This window comes from Delphinus delphis, chromosome 12, assembly GCF_949987515.2.
Source record: "Delphinus delphis chromosome 12, mDelDel1.2, whole genome shotgun sequence".
Classification (NCBI taxonomy): Eukaryota; Metazoa; Chordata; class Mammalia; order Artiodactyla; family Delphinidae; genus Delphinus; species Delphinus delphis.
The window spans coordinates 34,193,503-34,215,087 of NC_082694.2; the positions used below are offsets into that span (position 1 = coordinate 34,193,503).

General features: G+C 39.2%; 1 protein-coding gene across 2 annotated transcripts in view; it reads right to left on the reverse strand.

Moving 5' to 3' along the window:
• Positions 1-21,585, reverse strand: part of MEIS1 (Meis homeobox 1) — a 135,934-nt gene that overhangs the window by 4,975 nt on the left and 109,374 nt on the right. For both annotated transcript variants that reach the window (XM_060026476.1, XM_060026477.1), the window contains exon 9: positions 18,533-18,609. In XM_060026476.1, coding sequence (XP_059882459.1) covers positions 18,533-18,609 — 77 coding nt within the window. The remainder of the gene's footprint in view (positions 1-18,532; positions 18,610-21,585) is intronic.

The window sequence follows — 21,585 nt, forward strand, 5'->3', positions numbered from 1 at the left end:
AAAAATGCATTCCGGGTAGAGATTTCTTGGGGTAGCTGTGTGTGTGTGTGTGTGTGTGTGTGTGTGTGTGTGCGCGCGCGCGCGTGCGCGCGCTCTTTCTTTATGCAAAGTCTGAGGTCAAGGCGAGGTCACGGCTATACAGTAATTGAACTTATAATCTTGCCTTCTCCAGCTAGTCCTTAACATGTAAAATAAACATCTTAAGACATTTAGGTCACTTCAGTGTCTTAATAAGATTTTTTAAAATAATTTTTGTAGCCCCTAAAAAAGGGGCTAGCCACTGAAAATTTTAACAAGTGGTACTACAAGCTCTCCAAAGCCATACTCATGATATTTCTAACTCTTTTTTTTTTTTTTTCTTTGCGGTACGCGGGCCTCTCACTGCTGTGGCCTCTCCCATTGTGGAGCACAGGCTCCGGAGGCGCAGGCTCAGTGGCCATGGCTCACGGGTCCAGCCGCTCCGCGGCATGTGGGATCTTCCCGGACCGGGGCACGAACCCGTGTCCCCTGCATCGGCAGGCGGACTCTCAACCACTGCGCTACCAGGGAAGCCCTCTAACTCTTAAGATCTGTTTGTACCTCGTAATACTAAGAATTACATATCAAATACAGAAAATGAACAGGACATATTAGATTCTGAAATAGTAAGTTGCTTTTAGTTCTCAACTCAGATTTGAGTATGTGCAACATGAGAAGCAAATAAAAAATACAATGAAAAGCTTAGTACTGCACTGTTAATAATTAAATGACCCACAGCCCCGTATGAATTCTAGTTGGTAAGTCTGCCCACTTCAGGAAGGGAACTAGTTCCTAAAAAACAAACCATTAAACAGACAGGGATAGGTTTTTTAAAATAAAAATGCATACTTCATGACATTTTAAGATTCTCAACATCTTATATCCTTATGTTCTTTCATTATCTGAGAAGTAATTAAAAGAACTAATGAAACTGGAATCTAACTAAAAGGACACTGGTTGATGCTAACTCTTATTGGCAACATATATTATATCAGTTCTTGTATCTGAAGTCCCCGAACTGCTAATAAAAATATTTAAAACACAGATCTACAACAAATTGTGTTGCCAATCAGGTTATCATTATCTTGTATAAACCATGAAAATTGGAATCATGTGAGCAGAAGGTTAGATTAATTCTCCATTCTCATTATAAGCACAGGTGTACCACAAACACCATGTGAAATAACCAATTAAAATGAAAAGAAAAATCTGCTTTTTCATTAACTGCCTTCACTGCATGACCAATTAGAAAATTATTTAATATTAATATTCTGCATATATCAAAAGTAATTTTCATAGTAACTAACATAGGTAAGAGCAAAAATGGCTCTTTATCTAGGGTACTATTCAAAATCTGCATTCTCTTGGAGGGAACTCTGATAACTTTTTTTTAAGCCCTTTTAAAAACATAATATATTATGGATATTATCTAAAAATAGGAAGAGTCTTTTTTTTAACAGATGAGAAGCCAAGGCTCCGAGAAATTAAGTGACGTATTTGAGGTCACATGTTACCCAGGAGATGTTAATAATTTGCTGAATGACACGGAGCTGGCAAACGGTAGCAAACATCCCCCCCCACACCGACAATGTTCTGACCAGAGCATGGCCACTACTGTGCTACCCATCTAGAATATTCCAGACTAAATAGGTATCTAAACATGAGCTGGCTTTGAGCCAGTCACCACTGGCAACAACCCTACTGTTGAGTCCAAGAATAAGCATGACTGAACATTTCGTAGATTTGGGGATTTTGATGACTGTGCTACTTGTGTGTAAAAACAAAGCAAAGGCTACACATAAGAAGACTCAGTAACTTGAGTTATCTATATTCCAAGCTTGCCTCCTTCACACTCATACGTTCACATTTCCAAAGACCAGTTCATGATAACCATCCCAGGTTTGAATCCATGATTGTTAAATCCATGGGATCGGAAAAATTACACGTCAGGTTTGAAAAGGGCTTTAACCATCACCTAGCTTGGTCACTGACATGAATCCCCTCTCTGATATCCCCACCAGGTAGATGGGTAACCTCTACTGGACTGTTGGGTTTTTTAAAAATTTATTTTATTCAAGTATAGTTGATTTACAATGTTGTGCTAATTTCTGCTGTAGAGCAAAGTGATTCAGTTATACACATATATACAGTCTTTTTCATATTCTTTTCCATTATGGTTTATCACAGGATATTGAATATAGTTCCCTGTGCTATACACTAGGACCTTGTTGTTTATCCATTCTATATATAATAGTTTGCATCTGCTAATCCCACCCTCCCGCTCCATCCCTCTGCCACCTCCCCGCCCCCTTGGCCACCACCAGTCTGTTCTCTGTGTGCTGGACTCTCTCATACAGCCCTGGCCACCTCAGCAGAGAGCCCACTCCGTCTACAGACAAGGTAACCCTTAGAAGGGTCTGCCTTACCTGACCTAAAATCCTTTCACCAGGACAACTCCTTCGGGTAATTTAAACAATTCTAATCTCACTTCTTCAGGATAGCTTTTCAAACATTTAAACTATAGCCACCAGGCCGCATAGGCTTCTCCCTTCTTCACCCTAGGTTAAACACCTGTGATTCTTAACGAGTTATTTCTCGAATGTGAGCTCTAGGATTTTGAGTCCTCTCATCCCTTGGGCCACTCTGCTCAAAATGGCGAGTCTGGCTGTGTACCTCTGCAGGTCTTCAGCGGACAACACTAAATGCAGTTACTCTAGGCCCGCTCTGGTCCCCGTGGAGAGAGCAAACACCTCACCAGAGCTTCTCAGTTAAGGGCCCACAGGTACTAGGTGCTATTTGCTTCTCTTTGCGTGGCAATGACCATTTGTTGTTATTGACAACACAGATGTAGGCCACCTATAGGATTCGTAGATGTAAAAGTGGGAATCCTTTCATTAAATAAAAATTTTAAAACCTTGAAAACCTAAGAACACCTATCACTTTATCCGAACTGCTTGACCACATTAGTAGGTATACATGGAAGTTCTTGCTTTTGCAAACTTTAATTAACAATATTTGTTTCAATATTACGGACATTATCAGTACATGTAGGACATAGTAAACTCTCAGAATGTTACTGAATTATAATTCCTATACTTACATGAAACATATTATTATCTAGGGTCACAGTGGACATCTTTATCTGAAGATAACTGAGTAAACAGCAAAATACTTTATTTTTAAAAACAACATCACCTTTTCAATCCTAAAACCATCCTAACATTTGATTCTCTTCGGTGTATTTTATGATTTTCCTTGACCATCTTAATGTATGCTCTTTGGAATCAGCTATATACAGCAAGACCATGTATTTAGATGGCTTGGGGTGAATTCAGATACAAAAACATTTTCCTTCTGGGCAAAGTAATAAAATGACATTCTTGCTCCTCCCACTATAAGTCAAACAGAGGTCAGTTCCCGCAACCCTGTATCTGTTTAAATAAACTGGTCCAGCTGTTTGTTTCTAAAATGCCCTTTGACCTTGTGTCTCATCCTCCCCGCTTCTGTGACAGAATGCTTTACTTTCCATTGTAGAAGATTCTAAATTATCAAGAATCTTCTAAACACTGAACCAAAAAAGACCTTTGGATTGTATGTAAACTTACATGAACATATTCCCTTCTTATAACACTGTCATTTCAAGAAGCATCAGTAAAATAGTTATTTTAAACTCATATGTATGAATACATAAATATATATTAGAGCTTGAACATAAGAAGAAACAGTGTTTTTTAAGAGAAATAGAAAAGAGAATGACAAAATTCCAATTTCAAAGTACAATAAAAAATACATTCTCCAATATCCATAGAATAGTTTAAGATGAAATATACCCATGAAATACACACAATCTTTGGAATTTTCCATATTGACAAGGTCTTTTTAAAAAGCCTGTGCATTTAAAAATGTAAGAGAAAACTTTTACAATTTTACAATTGATGTCCAAACATTATAGCCCTTAAAACTCAGATGTATAATGTCAGGAATACGTGACAACAGGACAGTTTTTCTTACTCATTAAAATAGTTTCACACCTTGGTTTAATAGAATGTAGCTCAAATTTGCCATAGACTGGGCATTTGAAAAGGTAATCCTTTTAGTTAAGTATCCTTTAAGGTTGAGAAACATACTGTTTGCATTTCCATATTTCATTCCAAACATCAAGGTATATGTTTTTAAAAATCCCATTTTGCTTTGAAAACACAATCTTCTTTTGTGAAGTACTTTTTAAGAACTGGACACCCTGTAGGTGGTAGAAAACTGAATTAGAGAAAGAATTCTTAAACTTCCTTTACTCATAGAATCATGGATTAGAATTTCTTCCTGTGACCAAACTGTCTCCTTTCTCAAAACAAGAAGTTTTACAAAGGAAAGGAAGATAATGGATGGGCTTTAGAGCTTTATTCCATGTCAAAATAAACAGAGATGTATTTCTTTTTACCTAATTATTTGTTTAGGACTCAAGTCCCTTAATAAAGGGGGAGTGGGAGGTTGAAAGGGGAGCAAAACCTTCAAATATCTGAGACATGGCATCATCTAAAAACTGAATTTTATCATTTGCATTTTTAAAATAGGAATCAGACAAGGAGAATGGGAGATGAATCTTGAGTTATGCTAAAAAGAAATACAGGAAGTTTTGCTCTATTCTTTCTTGTCTTTGCCCCTAGATGTTTATTTATTATTAGACTTTTTTTTTTTTTTCCCCATTCTGCTAATTCCACCTATCTCCTTTTATTCTCGGTCTAGATCTGGTAGAACAGCTTTCTAAAGTTGACCTTTGTCCTTTAGTTTATCCTCCACTCCCTGCCCTGGTTCCCTCCCACGAAACTGGATTGTTAAATTTAGTTTTCTCTTTGTGAGAACCAGGAGGGGTGGCCAGACCGTAGTGGGCATCCATTAGGACCAAACACCAGGTATATCTGCCCAGTTCCACAGGCAACTTTCCCATGTGGCTTTGCCCTTGGTCTTCCTTGTATGGTTCTCCATAATACTGACCAAAGGAAGGAAAAACTACTTGCTCACTTTCAGAAATGGAATTTTCACCTTTACTCAATTCTACTTCTCCGTGTTTACCACTTACTTAGTCACTGATGATTCAGGGGAGTCCATATTTTGTTACTTTAACATGCCACAGCCAACTCATGGAACCGCATCCAATCAAATAAAAATAAAATTCTGACAAAATGCTGTTGTTGCTAAACAATGACATGACTCTCAGTCATTCCCATAGTGCTTCTTGCCAACTAGGCATAAGTGACCAGCCAGCAGGATGGTAGGTACCCATTTAAGTATGTAGAAATGCCATTTTACAATATGTACCCTCCTTTGTCTAAGAAGCTAAAATTATTAACTATTAAGAAAAGAGTTCATTAAATAACAGGATATGGTAGTAAAAATGCTTTATAAACCTATACTATCCATTAAAGAAAGTATTAATTATAGTCATCTTGATTACTATTTAGGTATACTTAAGAATAATTACATATAGACTTTAATAATAATAAAAATTAATACCATGCATTCTTAAGTATCAATATTAGTACTGGTGATTTCTGCATGCACTATTCTTTATTCAGTTAAACATGAACAACATGCAACTATAATACTTAATTGCTATATAATTCATTTTATTTATATTCATTGCTATAAATATTTTTATAGAATTAAGCCTTGTGAAATATCTTCAAATATAAAATTTCACATTGGAAAGTAGTTGCTGGATTCCAGAGTTTTGCTCTTTCTTTTTCCATGAATTTTCTTGATGTAGCATTTCTTTCAGCTTTATCGCAGTCACTTAAAGAAAATTATATATCCAACATTTTTTTTTAAGTCAGCATTTTCTAATATAAGTTTAAGGCCTGTTTTATAAACAAACGTTTCAGGGAACGAGTTCTAGCTGTCTCCCACATAACACTCTCTTCTTTTAAACAAGAAATCGACTTCAAAATCTTTTGTTGGAATTCTCTATTTTAGATTTACATTTACTTATTGGATTTAATGATCTGTAACTGGCAGACTTCAGGGTCCAAGCCTTCTTCTACGCTCCCTTTCTCTGTGAAGTAAAATTTCATGAAACATGATTTTAAGACGCTCAAGAAAGTTGATTCAATCTCAAGTCAAACCTAATGAAATCATGTTTTTGGCGCTGTCTTCTAGTTTCTCAACCTCCTCCAGGATCTGACAGTTTCAGGACTGCAATACATCATCTGTGTGTCTGAGGCCGGGGGAGGTGACTGAACAGGAGGGGAGAAGGGAAGCATGTGTTTTACTCTCCATCCACTCTAGAAACATAATATTGGAATTTTGCTCAAATCACAAGAAGCCCATCAATCAGAGGTCTGAGAAGGTTCCCCTTCTCTAGAAGTGATAGGTATATTTGGCAAACTACTCTAGAAAAAAATGAAGCTAAGACAGTTGAGGACGTTAATTATATATAAAATTTCTTGCAAGCAACTAGTGAAAAAAGTCACTAATTAGTTGAGAAATATAATGCAAAGTAAAAACAAAACCCAAGTTTCATTTTGGACTTTATATGTTGAAATAACTTGCAAACACTTCATCACTTGGTTATATATTACAGGAAGTTTTCCTTGAAAGCAAACTGGAAAATGACTTCTTTTTACTCTAAAAAAAATAGAAGCTCAGCTTGCTAAATCCTTTAATCTGAACTGAATTCAAAGCAAGGGTGCCTCCCTCAGTGCAGAGTCTCTAATTCTTTTGCTACGTTCTACATCACTAAAGCCTTAGGCTCTAAACTCAGTAGAATGAATTGTAGGGCTGTCTCACTAGACCCAGCATAAGAAATACCCAGTAGTTATACGTATCTTAAGTATGCATATAAACATAGGTAACCAAATGGCATTTATAAAATATTTACTTAAATGGGACAATTTGTCAAATTTGATTTTGTATAACCTTGTAAATATTTTTTAAAATGTGGTTTACTTAAAGTATATGAAATTAAAGTGATTATTAGCACAATGATTAAGCAATAGGATAATCTAGCAAAACCTCTTTACTAATGAAAAGCTAAAATGGGAATAATAATATCTTCAAAGAATAAATGTGTCTCTGATTTAAGCTGAACCATTATTTCATATAAATTCTCATTTTCCCATATTCACAAAATTCAATAAAATTGCATCTAACTAAACATCCCTTAAACATTACAGAATAAGTGTACAGTTATTTAAAACAAATCTTAATGTTCTGCCAATTTCCATTGTAAATACGATGACCAGATAATTTATCATCTACACTGGGAAAATTTTGAGAGTAGAAAGAACATTATTAATAATTATGCTGGGCAACAGGCGTAAACCATGAATGTCCCATGCAATTGGGGTGTATGGGCTACCCTACTGATCAAATATGCACCTATTTTCCCAAACAGAATTTCCCCTCAATAATTGGAATTGACCAGCCCAGCATGCATACTGCGTTAGGTGACCAGCCTAGCACGCATACCGTGTTCTAGAATCTCAGCACCATCTTGGAGTAGCTCTCAGCTCTTTCCTTCCTCTAGAATCTCTCCTTTATTTGCCTTCACTAACTAGAAACTTCCAGGCCTGGAGTCTCTACTAGTGCCAAGGGAAGATATCTCAAAATTTAGCTCGATTTTTTCTTTTCACCTGGTCACAGATTAGGTTTGACCTGAATGGAGGCCTGTGTCTATTCCTCAGAATGGTCACTGTAACTTCTGTTTCAATTAGCAATGTTCGAAACCTAAGCTCTATGTAATGTATATCAATATGTAACCTGTAGGCCCTTACATACAAATGGAACCACTTAAACTAAAAGACAAAATCTCTCAATTGATGCATATGACAAAATCTTTCAAATGAGGACAATAAAACCAACAAAATGACCTCCTCTTGGAACCTGTCAAATCTTTGAAAAATGCTTACGGTCATCGAAGTCACATTGGGGAAAGTTTGGAGAATGTACATTTCACTTCTGAGTTGCCAGCCTTTTCTTTGAACACCATTGCTCATAATTATCACAGTCAAAACACAGGCCACAGGCAGGAAGAGTGAGAGCACTGTCTGGTGGGAAGAGCGTGAGAACTGGGTAGGAAAACTGCCACTTACTGGCTCTGAGATCATAGCAGTATTTAGGTGCTGGAATTGTGAATGATCAAGTGAGTGGACGTTTTATGCAAAGTGCTTTGTAAACTGTAAAACCTAAGACAGAGGTTTGCTGGGGATAGTGTCCTTATGATTCTCAAAAATACCTAACGGTACAAAAACTTATATACAAATTCTTATGGCAGCAAAAGATGGAAACAACCCAAATGTCTGTCAACAAACAAACTAATAAAGAAAATGTGCTAGGGCTTCCCTGGTGGCGTAGTGGCTGAGAGTTCGCCTGCCGATGCAGGGGACATGGGTTCGTGCCCCGATCTGGGAAGATCCCACATGCCGTGGAGTGGCTGGGCCCGTGAGCCATGGCCGCTGAGCCTGCGCGTCCGGAGCCTGTGCTCCGCAACGGGAGAGGCCACAACACCGAGAGGTCCGTGTACCGCAAAAAAAAAAAAAAAAAGAAAATGTGCTATACCCATACGATGGAACATTATTCAGCCATCAAGTTTGACACATGCTACAACGTGAATGAAACTTGAAAACATAATGCTAAGTGAAGGAAACCAGTCACAAAAGACCACAGATTTTGTGATCACATTTATGTGACATGTCCAGAATAAACCAATCTATAGAGACAGAAAATAGATGTGTGGTAGAGTTGGGGATGGATGTATGGGGAGGATGCAGGGTTTGTTTTTGAGGTGGTGAAAATGTTCTCAAACTGACTGTGGGGATGGTTGCCCATATCTGTGAATATACTTAAAACCACTGAATTGTACAATTTAAATGAGTGATTTGCGTAGTATGTGAATTATATCTCAGTAAAGCCGTTAAAAATAAATACATAACGGTGGAATGCACGAGACACCGGACCAGGTCCTCCTTGCCTCTCATTAGGGGTGTAATATTGTAAGGCCCTGAGCCTCATCTGTTAAAGGATGCACACAATCTTATCCAGGACTTGGACTCTGTCATTCTATAGCATTGTTTCTAAAATTTTAATCTGTGCTCCTTTTGATAAACTTCAAAATCTCCTATCCCTTTGTTACTTGCTATTTCAAAAGAAATAGCACGACAAAAATCAAAAGTTAATTCCCAAGACGCTTTTTTATACTACATTCACTCAGAATGATTCTGATCTGCCTTTTCTGGCCACTCTCTCCAGTCCCCACTTGGCCCTGAGGATGGGAATCCCTGCCATAACCCATTGCACTGTCCTTTCTGTAAACAGTCCTGCCAGGTAACTAGCCATGGGAGCTGAGACCTGACATCTTTGGACACATACAATTCTTTCCATTAGCTTTTCAACACCTCCTACACCCTACCCTTTCCAAGTACATATGAACTCTGACCCAAACTAGGGATCAAATAAAGTCAACTGTAGCAGATGTTCTAGTGATGCAGGCCAACAAAACCCTTCAACTAGACAACAACCCTCAAAACTACCAGTTTACACTCAAATCAGCATCCTACGGTAGAACATACTGGAAACTTAAAAGATATATATTTTTAATCATGGTGCGTTTAATTCCAACCGTCTGCAACATACTATTCTTTTTTTTTTCATAAATTTATTTATTTTATTTATTTATTTTTGGCTGCGTTGGGTCTTCATTGCTGCATGTGGGCTTTCTCTAGTTGCAGTGAGCGGGGGCTACTCTTCATTGTGGTGTGTGGGCTTCTCACTGCAGTGGCTTCTTATGTTGAGGAGCATGGGCCCTAGCTGTGCAGGCTTCAGTAGTTGTGGCACGTGGGCTCAGTATTGTGGCTCGCGGGCTCTAGAGCGCAGGCTCAGTAGTTGTGGCACGTGGGCTTAGTTGCTCCGTGGCAGGTGGGATCTTCCCGGACCAGGGCTCCAACCCATGTCTCCTGCACTGGCAGGCGGATTCTTAACCACTGTGCCACCAGGGAAGCCCCAATATACTATTCTTAAAAAATAGTGACCAAATCAGTAGTAAGCCAGATGTCTCCCATGACAGGAAATATGTTTTTGACCTAAGTTACATTTAGAATCCAAGACCAATAATTCCCACGGGCCTGAAAGAGTTAATGTATTTGCAAAAGGAAGTACTTTTTCCCTTCTTCAGTGATGGGATCTAATCTTGTGGCCCTTTAACCACATTGGTTAAGAGGGTAAAAGGAAAAAGGAGCTCTCAAGGGTGGGAAGAGATTAAGGTTTTTTGTTTATTTGTTATTGTTCAGGTGTCAAGAGCCCCATAGAGTTAATTATTTCCCATATTAATGGGTCAGGCTTAAAGGCCTCATAAGAATGGAGATAAAATAAGGAGGAGAATATCAAAGGCTATGAGGGCATGTAACGGGACAGCCCTGCATTTGCCAAACATCCATGTTGTTGGCGTGTTTTTTTTGTTTGTTTTTTGCTCCTTCATTTTATTTTATTTTTTAAAACATCTTTATCTTTATTGGAGTATAATCTTTATTGGAGTATAATTGCTTTACAATGGTGTGTTAGTTTCTGCTGTATAACAAAGTGAATCAGCTATACATATACATATATCCCCATATCCCCTCCCTCTTGCGTCTCCCTCCCACCCTCCCTATCCCACCCCTCTAGGTGGTCACAAAGCACCGAGCTGATCTCCCTGTGCTATGCGGCTGGGAATTTTTTAAAAATCTGCAGACTAGCTATCTATTTTACATTTGGTAGTGTATATATGTCCATGTGTTGGCGTGTTTTTGTTATTTTTTTTAAATGCTCTCTTTCCCCTTAAAAATTAACAAAAGAAACACAACAAAAACCTGATAATCTACACAAAGTTCCAGGCATTCACACATTGGAGCCACGCAGATCCAAGACATTTGCCCTCAGAAACACTCCCTCCCCACGCACCCCTGGCTCCTCTCCATTTTTGAGAAACTTGTCTTATTCAACAAGGAGGCAACATTTGCCCCACTTTTTACTATTTCAGGCTGCCTCTTTAATCACTCAGAAATGCTGTTTGTTTTAAGTAGGTGCAGCCTGAAGCCAGAGGGTGATGTAAGTGCGAGGGGAGAGGGGGGTCTCTGTGGGCACAGCTCCTGTGCCCCAGTGCTCAATGGTTAATCACCCAACACCAGCCCGAGCAACTGTTGACACAAAATAGGTGGAGATCAGGTCTGTGCAAGCAGAAAATACCAGAAAGGCAAACTATATGTAAACACACTTAAGACAGATTTGACAAGAATAGACCTCAACCTGACTTGCTAGGAAACTCCTCAAGCCGAAAACCTCAATGTTCTTCTCCGCGGAGGCTGTTTCCCCTGACAAAGTTTCCTTTGAGAAGAAAAGGAGTAACATTTTCAAAACTAAAATGAGTTTACAGAAGTCAGTGGAGACATGTGTCCCCTTGATGCACATGGTGTGAGTTTCGAATGTGCTCCTACGTGCAGAAGTTATGTAATATAATACAGTTCTTGCAGGTACCCCTGGAGCACAGCCAAACGAGAGAGAAAGAGAGCGAGAGCGAGAGCGAGAGCGAGAGCGAGAGAGAGAGAAGGAGGGAGGGAGAGGGAGAGAAGGAGGGAGGGAGAGGGAGGGAGAGAGGAAAAAACCAGCATGTGCAAACAACCAGAATTCAAAAAGCTATTTCTCCTGACCTATAAAACTCATGCAAAGGAGCAAATGGATAATGCTTAAACAGTCTTTTAATCTTATCTAACTGACACCTGACAACCCATTACTTATAGATTGTTAACGCACCAGCTAAAAAGTTTGTCATGTACAAAATTACTAGAGAAAAAGATTGAACGCCTGAGGAAAAAACAAATTTTGCTGTACAATAACTTCAGAAATTCCGAGCCTATTATCTGTCATGCCCTTCACAGACTCAGCGCGCACCGCTAAAAACAACTGATTTATCTTTATTATGAATCCAAAAGTGACAGCACACATGTTTTTCAGGTCTTGCGATAATGTTTTATTTCATCTAGCTTTTATTTTACAGGGCTTTGATTTGCTTATTTAAGATGAAGAAAAGTAACAACTTTGTAATGAAATGTCCGGTTTGTCTCTTTATCAAAGGCCCTGTTGTGCGTGGTTTTTTTCACCCCCCCCCCCCGGCTTCTCATGTAAAATGGGGATCATAATCAGCTTCAGAACATTCACATTGCTTCAGTTCACGTTTTTACACCGTCTAGAATATCAGGGCTAGAAGAGGCTTATTACACTGCCACCAATTCCTCAGCCCTCCCCTTCCATTTAAGGCAGAGGAAACTGTTGCCCATGGAGACAAAGTGAGTTGATCAAGGACACACATCTACTTGGTGAGGAGTGGGGACGACAGATGATATGTTTGGACTCCAAACATTCTTTCCCCTGCGTATTCCCTCCCCTCACTCGCACTGTGTAAATTGTGTGCTGTCGTGAGGCTCACAGGGGAATCTGTTCCTCAGCCACCTGTGGATGCCGGGGCTTTCCCCCCTCGATTGGGGTGCCTCTCAGCCCCTCACTTCCCACACTCTCCTCAAGGGAGTCAGCTCCTGCTCTGCCGGCTGGGTGACACCCGGGGAGTTCTTTCCATTTCTCTGATCAGACACTGAAAACAACAAATCTGCTTAATTAGGACTTGCACCAAGTCCTGCTGACCTCCACGCCATGTTCAAAGTCAAGCACGAAGCCACTGGTTTTACTGCCTTGAAAGGGATATTCAGGAACACTGGGCTCATGATGGAATCAGTCTCCCAACTCACTCATCTCTGCACCTCGCTGGAACCCCAACCTGGTCCTGAAAGTATCTTCAGGTTGTAACAACTCTCAGCTTCAGACCTCACACTCTTGTCCTCAAAAGCTCAGAGACTGTCTTTGAATGTGGGCTGGAGGAGAAACAGCAGTTACACAAAACAGTATCTGGACTTTCTAATCCATCTTCCTCCAACCCACCCCTTCCTGTTTCTCTTCTCACCTAGACTCAGGGTCCCCTGGTGGAAGGGGCAGGGTTTTTCCATCTGGCACAGTGGTCCAACACCTACCCTTCCATGAGGACTTTCCATGTTTCCCAGTATTACCCATGTGATTGAACACAGTGGGGGGAAAAACCTCTGAGTAAACTTAGCGAGTAGAACTTACAACAAAGTGTATTTCACAGACTGCAGAGTCATTTTCAAAGGCGATTGTTTGCTGGGAATTTTTTAAAAATCTGCAGACAAAAGCAGCGTCTCCTTTGAATTCCTACGACTCTCTGACATGACAATACCTGAAGTTTTCAAAATTCACAGCTCTTTTCCCTGCAAGCTATTTGCTCAGCTTCCCTAAATAATACCCTGCGTGCCTGGTACCTTGCCAGCTCTGTCTCAGGCAATATGCAAGCTAAACACTTTTTGACTGATTTCAATATTTTCTCATGAGCAACTAGACAGTATTTTATCTAGTGAATATTACTGACTGCTCTAATCTAAGCCCAGAGTAAGGGCCTGTAAAGGTAATATTATTAGAGTTGACACTCAAGGTAAAAAGCATAGCAATTAACTGTGGCCTGGAGAAAAACAATCCATTCTGAAAGGTGCTGGAGAGCTGTTCTATTTATATTTCTCCTTCTCTTCCTTCTTTTAAAAATACTGCACCTGTTACTCCATTGATCAGCTAGGAAGTCTACCTTAAATGTAGGTTACACTTAAATTCTCAAGGGAAGAAGTTAAACCACCTGCTTAATAAAATTACCTCTTGTGTGTGAAGTGGTTCCATCCCTAGGTGATTCCTAGGCAAGGAAAATCACTATACACCCTCCACTTTCATTTTGTAGTTGAATAGGAAACAAATGACCCAGGACTCCTTGCTCGGTGCACTGTTTTTTCTTTTTACATCTGTTTTCCTTGCTTTTGTGTCATGCCTCTGTTTAGTTTTATTGACAAAACAATCTGTGCCTAATGTTTAAACAACATCTGTAAAATGTATTATTAAATTATGTTGGAAGAAAAAGCAGAGCCATTCTATGAAACCCCATGACCCCCTATTGATTTTTAGATCTCAGAAGTTGAAAGGATAATTTGTGAATGTTTTAACATTTACATCTACACAGGTACCTATATTTATAGAATCTTTGATTACTTATAAAAGTATTTGCTACATTGTTACCATAACTCAGAAAGAAACTTGACCTTTTACAGTTGAATCTGTTTATTATAACAAGGGTGATCTTTTTTTTTTTTTTTTTTAAATAAGTTTACATTTTTACCCGCCAGGGGCAGAAATCTCCAAGGATGACATACTTTTTCCCACCACTGGTAATAAATGGGAAGTGATGGCTGAATGCTTTGCAGTTTTGAAGGTAATAAATGAAGAAACTAGGAAAATCCGGTATATGTACTAAATCTGAGAACTTTAAGGGCTACGATGGTTCTGGAAAGTGTCACTGCGGAGGTTCGGATGCACCCTGGAATTTTATGCACCCTACTGATGGGGAGTGACTTTTCTGTCTACATACATACTGTATTTCACATAAACTATGTACTTTGCACCTAAGACCCATGGCCTTCTCAGAGAGGGTAAAGAAGAAATCATGGAACATTAGGTCTTAATGGGAAAGTGTGTGGATGAGAAGGGGTAAACAAACAAACTAACATTTATTCAGTACACCCTAGGCTAGACCTCTGCTGGGGCAGAATGTGTCTGAGGCATACAGCAAGAAAGATACAATGCAGGCACAAGTTTTCATCACATGGAATTCCCAAGTCTGCAACATGGCTGTGAAAACATGTAAGGGAGTTTTATTTGACCATTCTACACTCATATTTTCAATATAAAAGAATAAAGTTGGTGTATTCGGGAGAGAAAAGAACCCAGTATTGACTTTGTGTGTGTGTGAGTGCGCTCTTTCTTCAAAGTTCTACCTACATATGAAAAGACCCGCCTAACCATCTATCTTAAAATTTAAGAAGTTTCCACTTAAATGACATTCAACACATTAGTAATATTTTTGCACTGATATAACAGAAGTATTTATCACAACCACCACAACAATGAAAACACAAAAAGACAAAAGCACCAAATGCTATTATTTATCACTTTGGGCTCAAATCGAAATTGGGAGTGAGGGAAGAAAGGAAGAAGAATACATACATTTATGACACATATTGTATTTCAAAAATTATTATGCTTTAAGTCACAGTCTACCATGGCATGCTAGACTGAAATATTTAGGCAATTAGTTATGGAGGTTGATTTTTAAAAACATGCAGTTACCTCAAATACTTGGATAATTTAGGTAAAATATTTTTACCCAAATTATTTGGCTAATTGCCTCAATTCTCAAAAAATGTGCTGGCATAGACTTGTCCTACGGTGTCTAATCTAATAAATGTCACATTCCCTCCCAGAACCCAATTCCTACAAGTACTAATACCAACCATTTTAAGAATACTCCTCTGTTTCTACTGACAAGTAGACCAAGTATGAGTTAGAGCAGTTATTTCTTTTAATCCAAGTTTTCTCTTAATTAATCAAATCTGTCTTGTTGTTTTACATTTAAATTCTCCCTGTGATCCCCTCTCCCCGCCAAATCCCATCTGCTTTGTCCTTAGTCAGCCAAGGCAAGTAGTATATATTACTTACGTCAATTAAAGACGCATAAAATTAGTTCAGCGCTGGAATGAAAGAATGTTACAACGCACCAAACTTTTCTCATCTCATTTTTCTGTCAAAACCTAACTTCAGGCTGCATCGGCCAGGGTTTCTATGACAAGCTAACAACTGACATGAGTTTATATTTTTCACTTTCATATTGTGTATTTCAATACATTATGTTACTGCCAGTAATTATGAGTGATCTACACCCAACCCGCCCTTCAGCATTTATTAAATCTCTTCAACAGTGACTCATAGTTCATACAGAATGTACATGTGTGTTAACAAGTCTTTAAAAATCCAAAAAGGAAGAAACACATTTTAAATGTTGTGTCTAAATGAAGTGAAGGGGAAATGCTAAAATACTCATGAAGTGTTTTTGTTGTTGTTGTTGTTTTAATTATTATTTCCAGAATGAAGTAACTTGCGCTCGATGCTCAATACTGGAAAAATATTTACAGGCTGTCAAAAAGACTCTGTGTAATGTTTTTATTACAATAAAGAAAAATGAAAACCACTTGGTAGTTGTGCTTTTTATCTCCAAGTCTGCCATCTTTAAGATTTGCTCACATCTTGGGTTTCAATACAGTACCGTATGGGTTTCCCCATTTTTCCAACGTATTTCCAACTCAAAGCCCAAAGAAAAAGAAATCTATTATCAGCTCCTTAAAAGGTGAAGGTCTGGATGAAAATTAATATACCGCTAAGAACTCAAATCAAATGTGGGAATGTCATTATTCACCGAACTTAAGAGAAACAATTTCTATTACAACTTTTAGTTACTGGAGGGTAACTCTCTACCACAAATAAATTCGTTGCAGAGTTGAAACAGTTGCCAAATGCTCGGCAATGAAGTGCGAGCATAGGTCACTTCTAATTCCATACACAGAAGCGAGAGCACATGAACACTACACGGTGCCAGGTGAGCACAGAATTGGGTTTACATCCCACGTTATGAGTAAAAGTGATTTTCAAGTTATGTGCCTGTGCAGGATCGAGCATCAGTGTGAAGTTTAGGGCAAAGTCTGCATCTATGTTGAAAAATTATTATCTGGCATGTATTTTTTTTAAGTCCTTTTATTCCCTCCTCTTAATTGCAACACCGAGGCAGTCTGATTGTGATCACTGTGCACAGAATCTAGGAAACGACAGTTGCATCCAGCTCGGTGTCACAGGAATGCCTGCCTGGCCGGGCAGCCACAGGAAATATCCCATCATGTCTTCTACCTGTGGCAAGCGGCTTGTATTGGAATCTGTTCTCTGGTAACAATGTTTGTGGGTGGAGCTCTCTAGCAGATCACCTGAATGGCAGCCCATTGCCTTCCTAAATGTTTAGGAATTTAGGTGTGCCTTCAAAATGGATGGTCTGCTCTATAATATCGTCCAGAACAATTTGGAAGACAAAGTTCAATTATATAGTATCCAGGGTCTTGAAAATTAAGATACAGCCGCAGGTACAAACAGGCAAACAAAAAAACCTCAGCAGCCACACGACTCCTAGTTACACACTCAGGTGTAGTATGTCTTCCGTTGGTTCCTTATCCACTCGACTAAAAGGGCTGCAAAAACCGATCTCCCAAGGCTGCCGTAAGGTCACAGAAATTGATAACCCTTACAAGCAATGCTTATGTGAGTCTGTCTGTGTCTTGAAGATAGTGCGCTTTGTAAAGTAATCCTCCAAAGGCAAATATATTGTAAGTAGCTTGTTATCTCTAAAATACTAAATCGAAGAATACATGGGATTATATTGACAGAAATTACATTTTCTGTAATGGGGCTTAATATATCTGAAATCTCTCCCAAAGGCTCCCAGACTCTCTAACAGAGAAGGGTCTGTTAATGTAGGTGCAATGGACATCAAGAACAAATTTATTCACCAAAATGGATTAGGCCATGTAATCAGAGATTCTGTAATATTAATCTTTGACACTTATTGAAAAGAAAGAAATACTTCTGTCTGCAAACTGGCATTCTCAGTTCTCATCTTTCCCCAACCAGGCTTTGGGCCTTTTCTGGATTTTACTTCAAAGAGGATACGGTTTCCCCATCATAAACACTAATCTAAAAATATTAGGACAATTAATTAGACACTTAGTTTTCGAGGAGGTTGGATTTTGATACCCTTCACATATGACACTAGCTCTGGGTGACTGTGTGAACGTGGCTTTCAGCACACTCACAAAGGGTAATAAATCATACTTCCTCAAAGGCTCCTTGCCACACCGCTGTACATTAAGTCAGAATATTGTTGGCTGCTACTTGGTACCTAATCTCAGCTTTCCCCCAAATCAGGAGTCCACACATTTATTTAGAAACAGTATTGCACAGCTCTGAGATACATCAAGTTTTGAACAGCATCAAAGTAGAAACATACATTTTTTCTCTTTTTTCTATAGGGAGGTCAGAAGAAAGGAGAGCCCATCCTGGAATGCTTATCCCTAACAAATTCTAACCGAACTTAGTTATTCAGCGAATTTAAAACCTGACGGGTATGTGATAGTGGATTTTCTTGTTTCACAGAAAAGAGGATATCACTCTTTCTATTGATTATTCTTAAAAGTTAAAAAAAAAAAAGGTCATAGAGAGAGACATTTACAGAGCCATAGTGAACGTGAATTAAGGCATATACTATGCCTAAAATTTGTCAATTTATAAAGGAGGTGGAAAGCAATACACTGTTTTCTTTTCTATACTAGCAAGTGCTCTCACCCACCAGTCAATACTGTGTTCTCACCTTTGGATCAACAAGCCACGGGGTGGGGGGTGGGGGGGGGTGGGGGGGGGTGGAACTGGGTGTGTCTTCTTAATGCAAAACATTAGCTGCAGGTCGCCAGAGGGGGAAGCAGATTGTGTGTAAACACAAAGCCAAATTACTTACCAATTGTTCACTTGAAGGATGGTGAGTCCTGTGTCTTGTGCCAACTGCTTTTTCTGTTCTTCAGAAGGGTAAGGGTGCTGAAAGAGGACAAAAAAGATAGGTTGTGCACCTACACTTTGGATACACAATGTGCACATCACATGTCAGATGCAACGCTAGGTGCGAGGGATTCAATAATAAACACATATGCTCTGTTAAAAACAATATGTGTACTTCAGGCAATATTTAGGCTATTTTGTCAATAACCTAAGAGTCTAGCGAGGTCTATAATTAAAGGTAAAAATGCTGAGGTGTGTCACTCTTATTAATGGAATACTACATCATCTAATTAATGGCAATAAAAGACAAGCCAATTACCAAGATTAGTGAAGTGTATAAATAGCTACTTAGGATACGTGCAGAACCTTGATACTGAGTTTATTCTTTAACAGGTTTATTTGTTGCAAACACAAAATTCAGTAGGACCTTCACTGTATTTTATGGGATTAAAATAACAAGTTCTTTTTGAGCGTACAAAAGTGTACCACCTTGACGTGATATTTTCTAGAACCACAGATTTTTAAAGCTGAATCATTTGGACCAACAAGCTCAGCTCAGGTCCCCAGGAGTTAAGCACCTTGTTAACATGATATTCTCCTCCCAAAACACCACGTTGCTGGACGCAAATATCAAAATTAAAGTGGGTGTATTTAAAAAAAAAACACACACACACTATTCATTTTAGCTCTTCTGCAAAGCACAAACAAATGAAATTCTACCAAAGTTGGTTTCCCTATCTGAATGTCAACGTATGCTGGGATTCTGAACACAGGCCAATATAAGGTCAAAGACCAGCACACTTTGCATGCGAAGAAAAAGCCTCAGGAGTTAGAGTGGATAAAAAAATATTACAGGATTAGATAATAAAATGAAATCTATACCTTCTTGTAAGATGTTTAGAATTCTACTAAGATTAGTTTTGGCAAGATACTTTGTTTAATAGTCAACTATATCTAAGTTTGAAATATACATTTCTAAAGCCTGGGAGAGGAGCTGAGGACATGGTTTCCATCCATTGGTGACATGGGCTACTTTGAAACACTGCACCCCAATAAATTCTCCCAAGATAATAATTGTTCTGATAGTCAACCTTCTATTCTCTTTATGAATGGGAAAGGGCACCCCCAACTCTCCATTTAACAATATGTGCCATCGGAAACTAAATTCTGGTCTATTTAATGCTAATTAACATAGCTTTCAATCTTACTAATAATGTCTGATTAGATGCTAAGAAGGCTCGTTAATGACCACTTCAATGCTCTTACATATAAGTTTAAATATGTTCTGTATCTATACACATGGGATTCGATTTGTGGAGAGCAGAGATGTAGCCATTTTTCCCATAAGCATTGTGTCTTGATTGTCACTTAATCAATAAATACACAGTTAGAATAAGGCTTTGCTTTCACGGAATATAGTGCCTCTCTCTAAAGAGCTCCAAGTATATTACAGACAGAATGGTAATTAATCCCCATTATATCCCTTTGAGGGACATAAATAGAATCTATTGTCCCTCATGTTTTACTGGTGAGGAAACTGGCCAGGGGAAGGCACAGTCCGCAGTGACACGACCTAGTGACATTTCCTGCTTCCCATCCAGTGTCTAAGCCTCATCATGACAGAAGGATAAGGCAAACGCCTTTCATAATCTCCATCCCTGTCCCGCCTCAAAAACCTCCAGACCGCTCACCTTGCCCAGCAGTGCGTGCCACCACCCACCCAGCCCTGCCCACTTCCCAGACGGGCATCCTCTTCTCACCCCACCGCACCCCTCTGTCCAGCCACTTGGTGTGTTCTTCCAACACCCCAAGCTGGTCCCTACCCTCAGGCTCCTGCTCCAAGGTAACTGTCAGGTCTCAGCTCAATTGTCAAGCCTTACCCTCCCAACTCTCCACCAGACCACCTTATCACTCTCACACCAGTTTTTCCCCTTTTTGTCTAATAGCAAGCATCACTCAATGAAACACCCATTCTGATTATTTCTTTCCTTGGTCATGTGTCCCTTCTCACTCATTTAGCATCTCTAACACCCTCGCCTTTCTCGTTCACCATCCTTAAAGCCCAGACCTGCACATAAAGAAAACCAGTAAATACCAGTGGAACAAAGGAATGGCTCTGACTTGCCACGATACACAGATACTCTCCACTCAGATGCAACATCAAAATGTATAATAGGGCTTCCCTGGTGGCGCAGTGGTTGAGAGTCCGCCTGCCGATGCAGGGGACACGGGTTCGTGCCCCGGTCTGGGACGATCCCACATGCCACGGAGCGGCTGGGCCCGTGAGCCATGGCCGCTGAGCCTGCGCGTCCAGAGCGTGTGCTCCGCAACGGGAGAGGCCACAACAGTGAGAGGTCCGCGTACCGCAAAAAAAAAAAGGAAAATGTATGATAAAAAAAATTTTTTAAAGCCCACAGGAAGTACAAACAATCCAATTTGAGATCCACAACACGACTTTCCTTACTTCATTCCTAAAAGTGATGTCTACCCACTCTTTTCAAATGAAAGTATATCACCTCCATAATCGGCAGAGATCATAGGTGACAATCACCCTACTCACCATTATGCCAGTCATCACAGGCAAAATCTCACAATTGGATACTGACCTAAAAGCAATACACTGCCCTACGGTTTAAAACATGACTCCCACTTCATGAAGGTTTGCCACACAATACAAACCAAATGAATCTTTTATCCTCTGAACTGAATTATGGTTTCATATACAGTAGTTCTATGTCTATACTAGTTGAAGAATTGCACAAAGTTACATATGACCCGTTTAGACTGTATAAATTATGCTGCCATTCACTAACTCTGAGCCTTTGAAAAAGGGACAACTTCTCGATTTTATCATCTGGAGGTTAGCCAGGCTAGCAATTCTTGAGTAATAAAAGCCTGACTTTGAAATATGCAAATTTTAGCATCTAGCTGTTGGCACTATTTGCTATATAAAGCTGTACACTGATGTACACAAGTCATTTCCAATCTATAACATCTTCTGTAATATGATTTGCT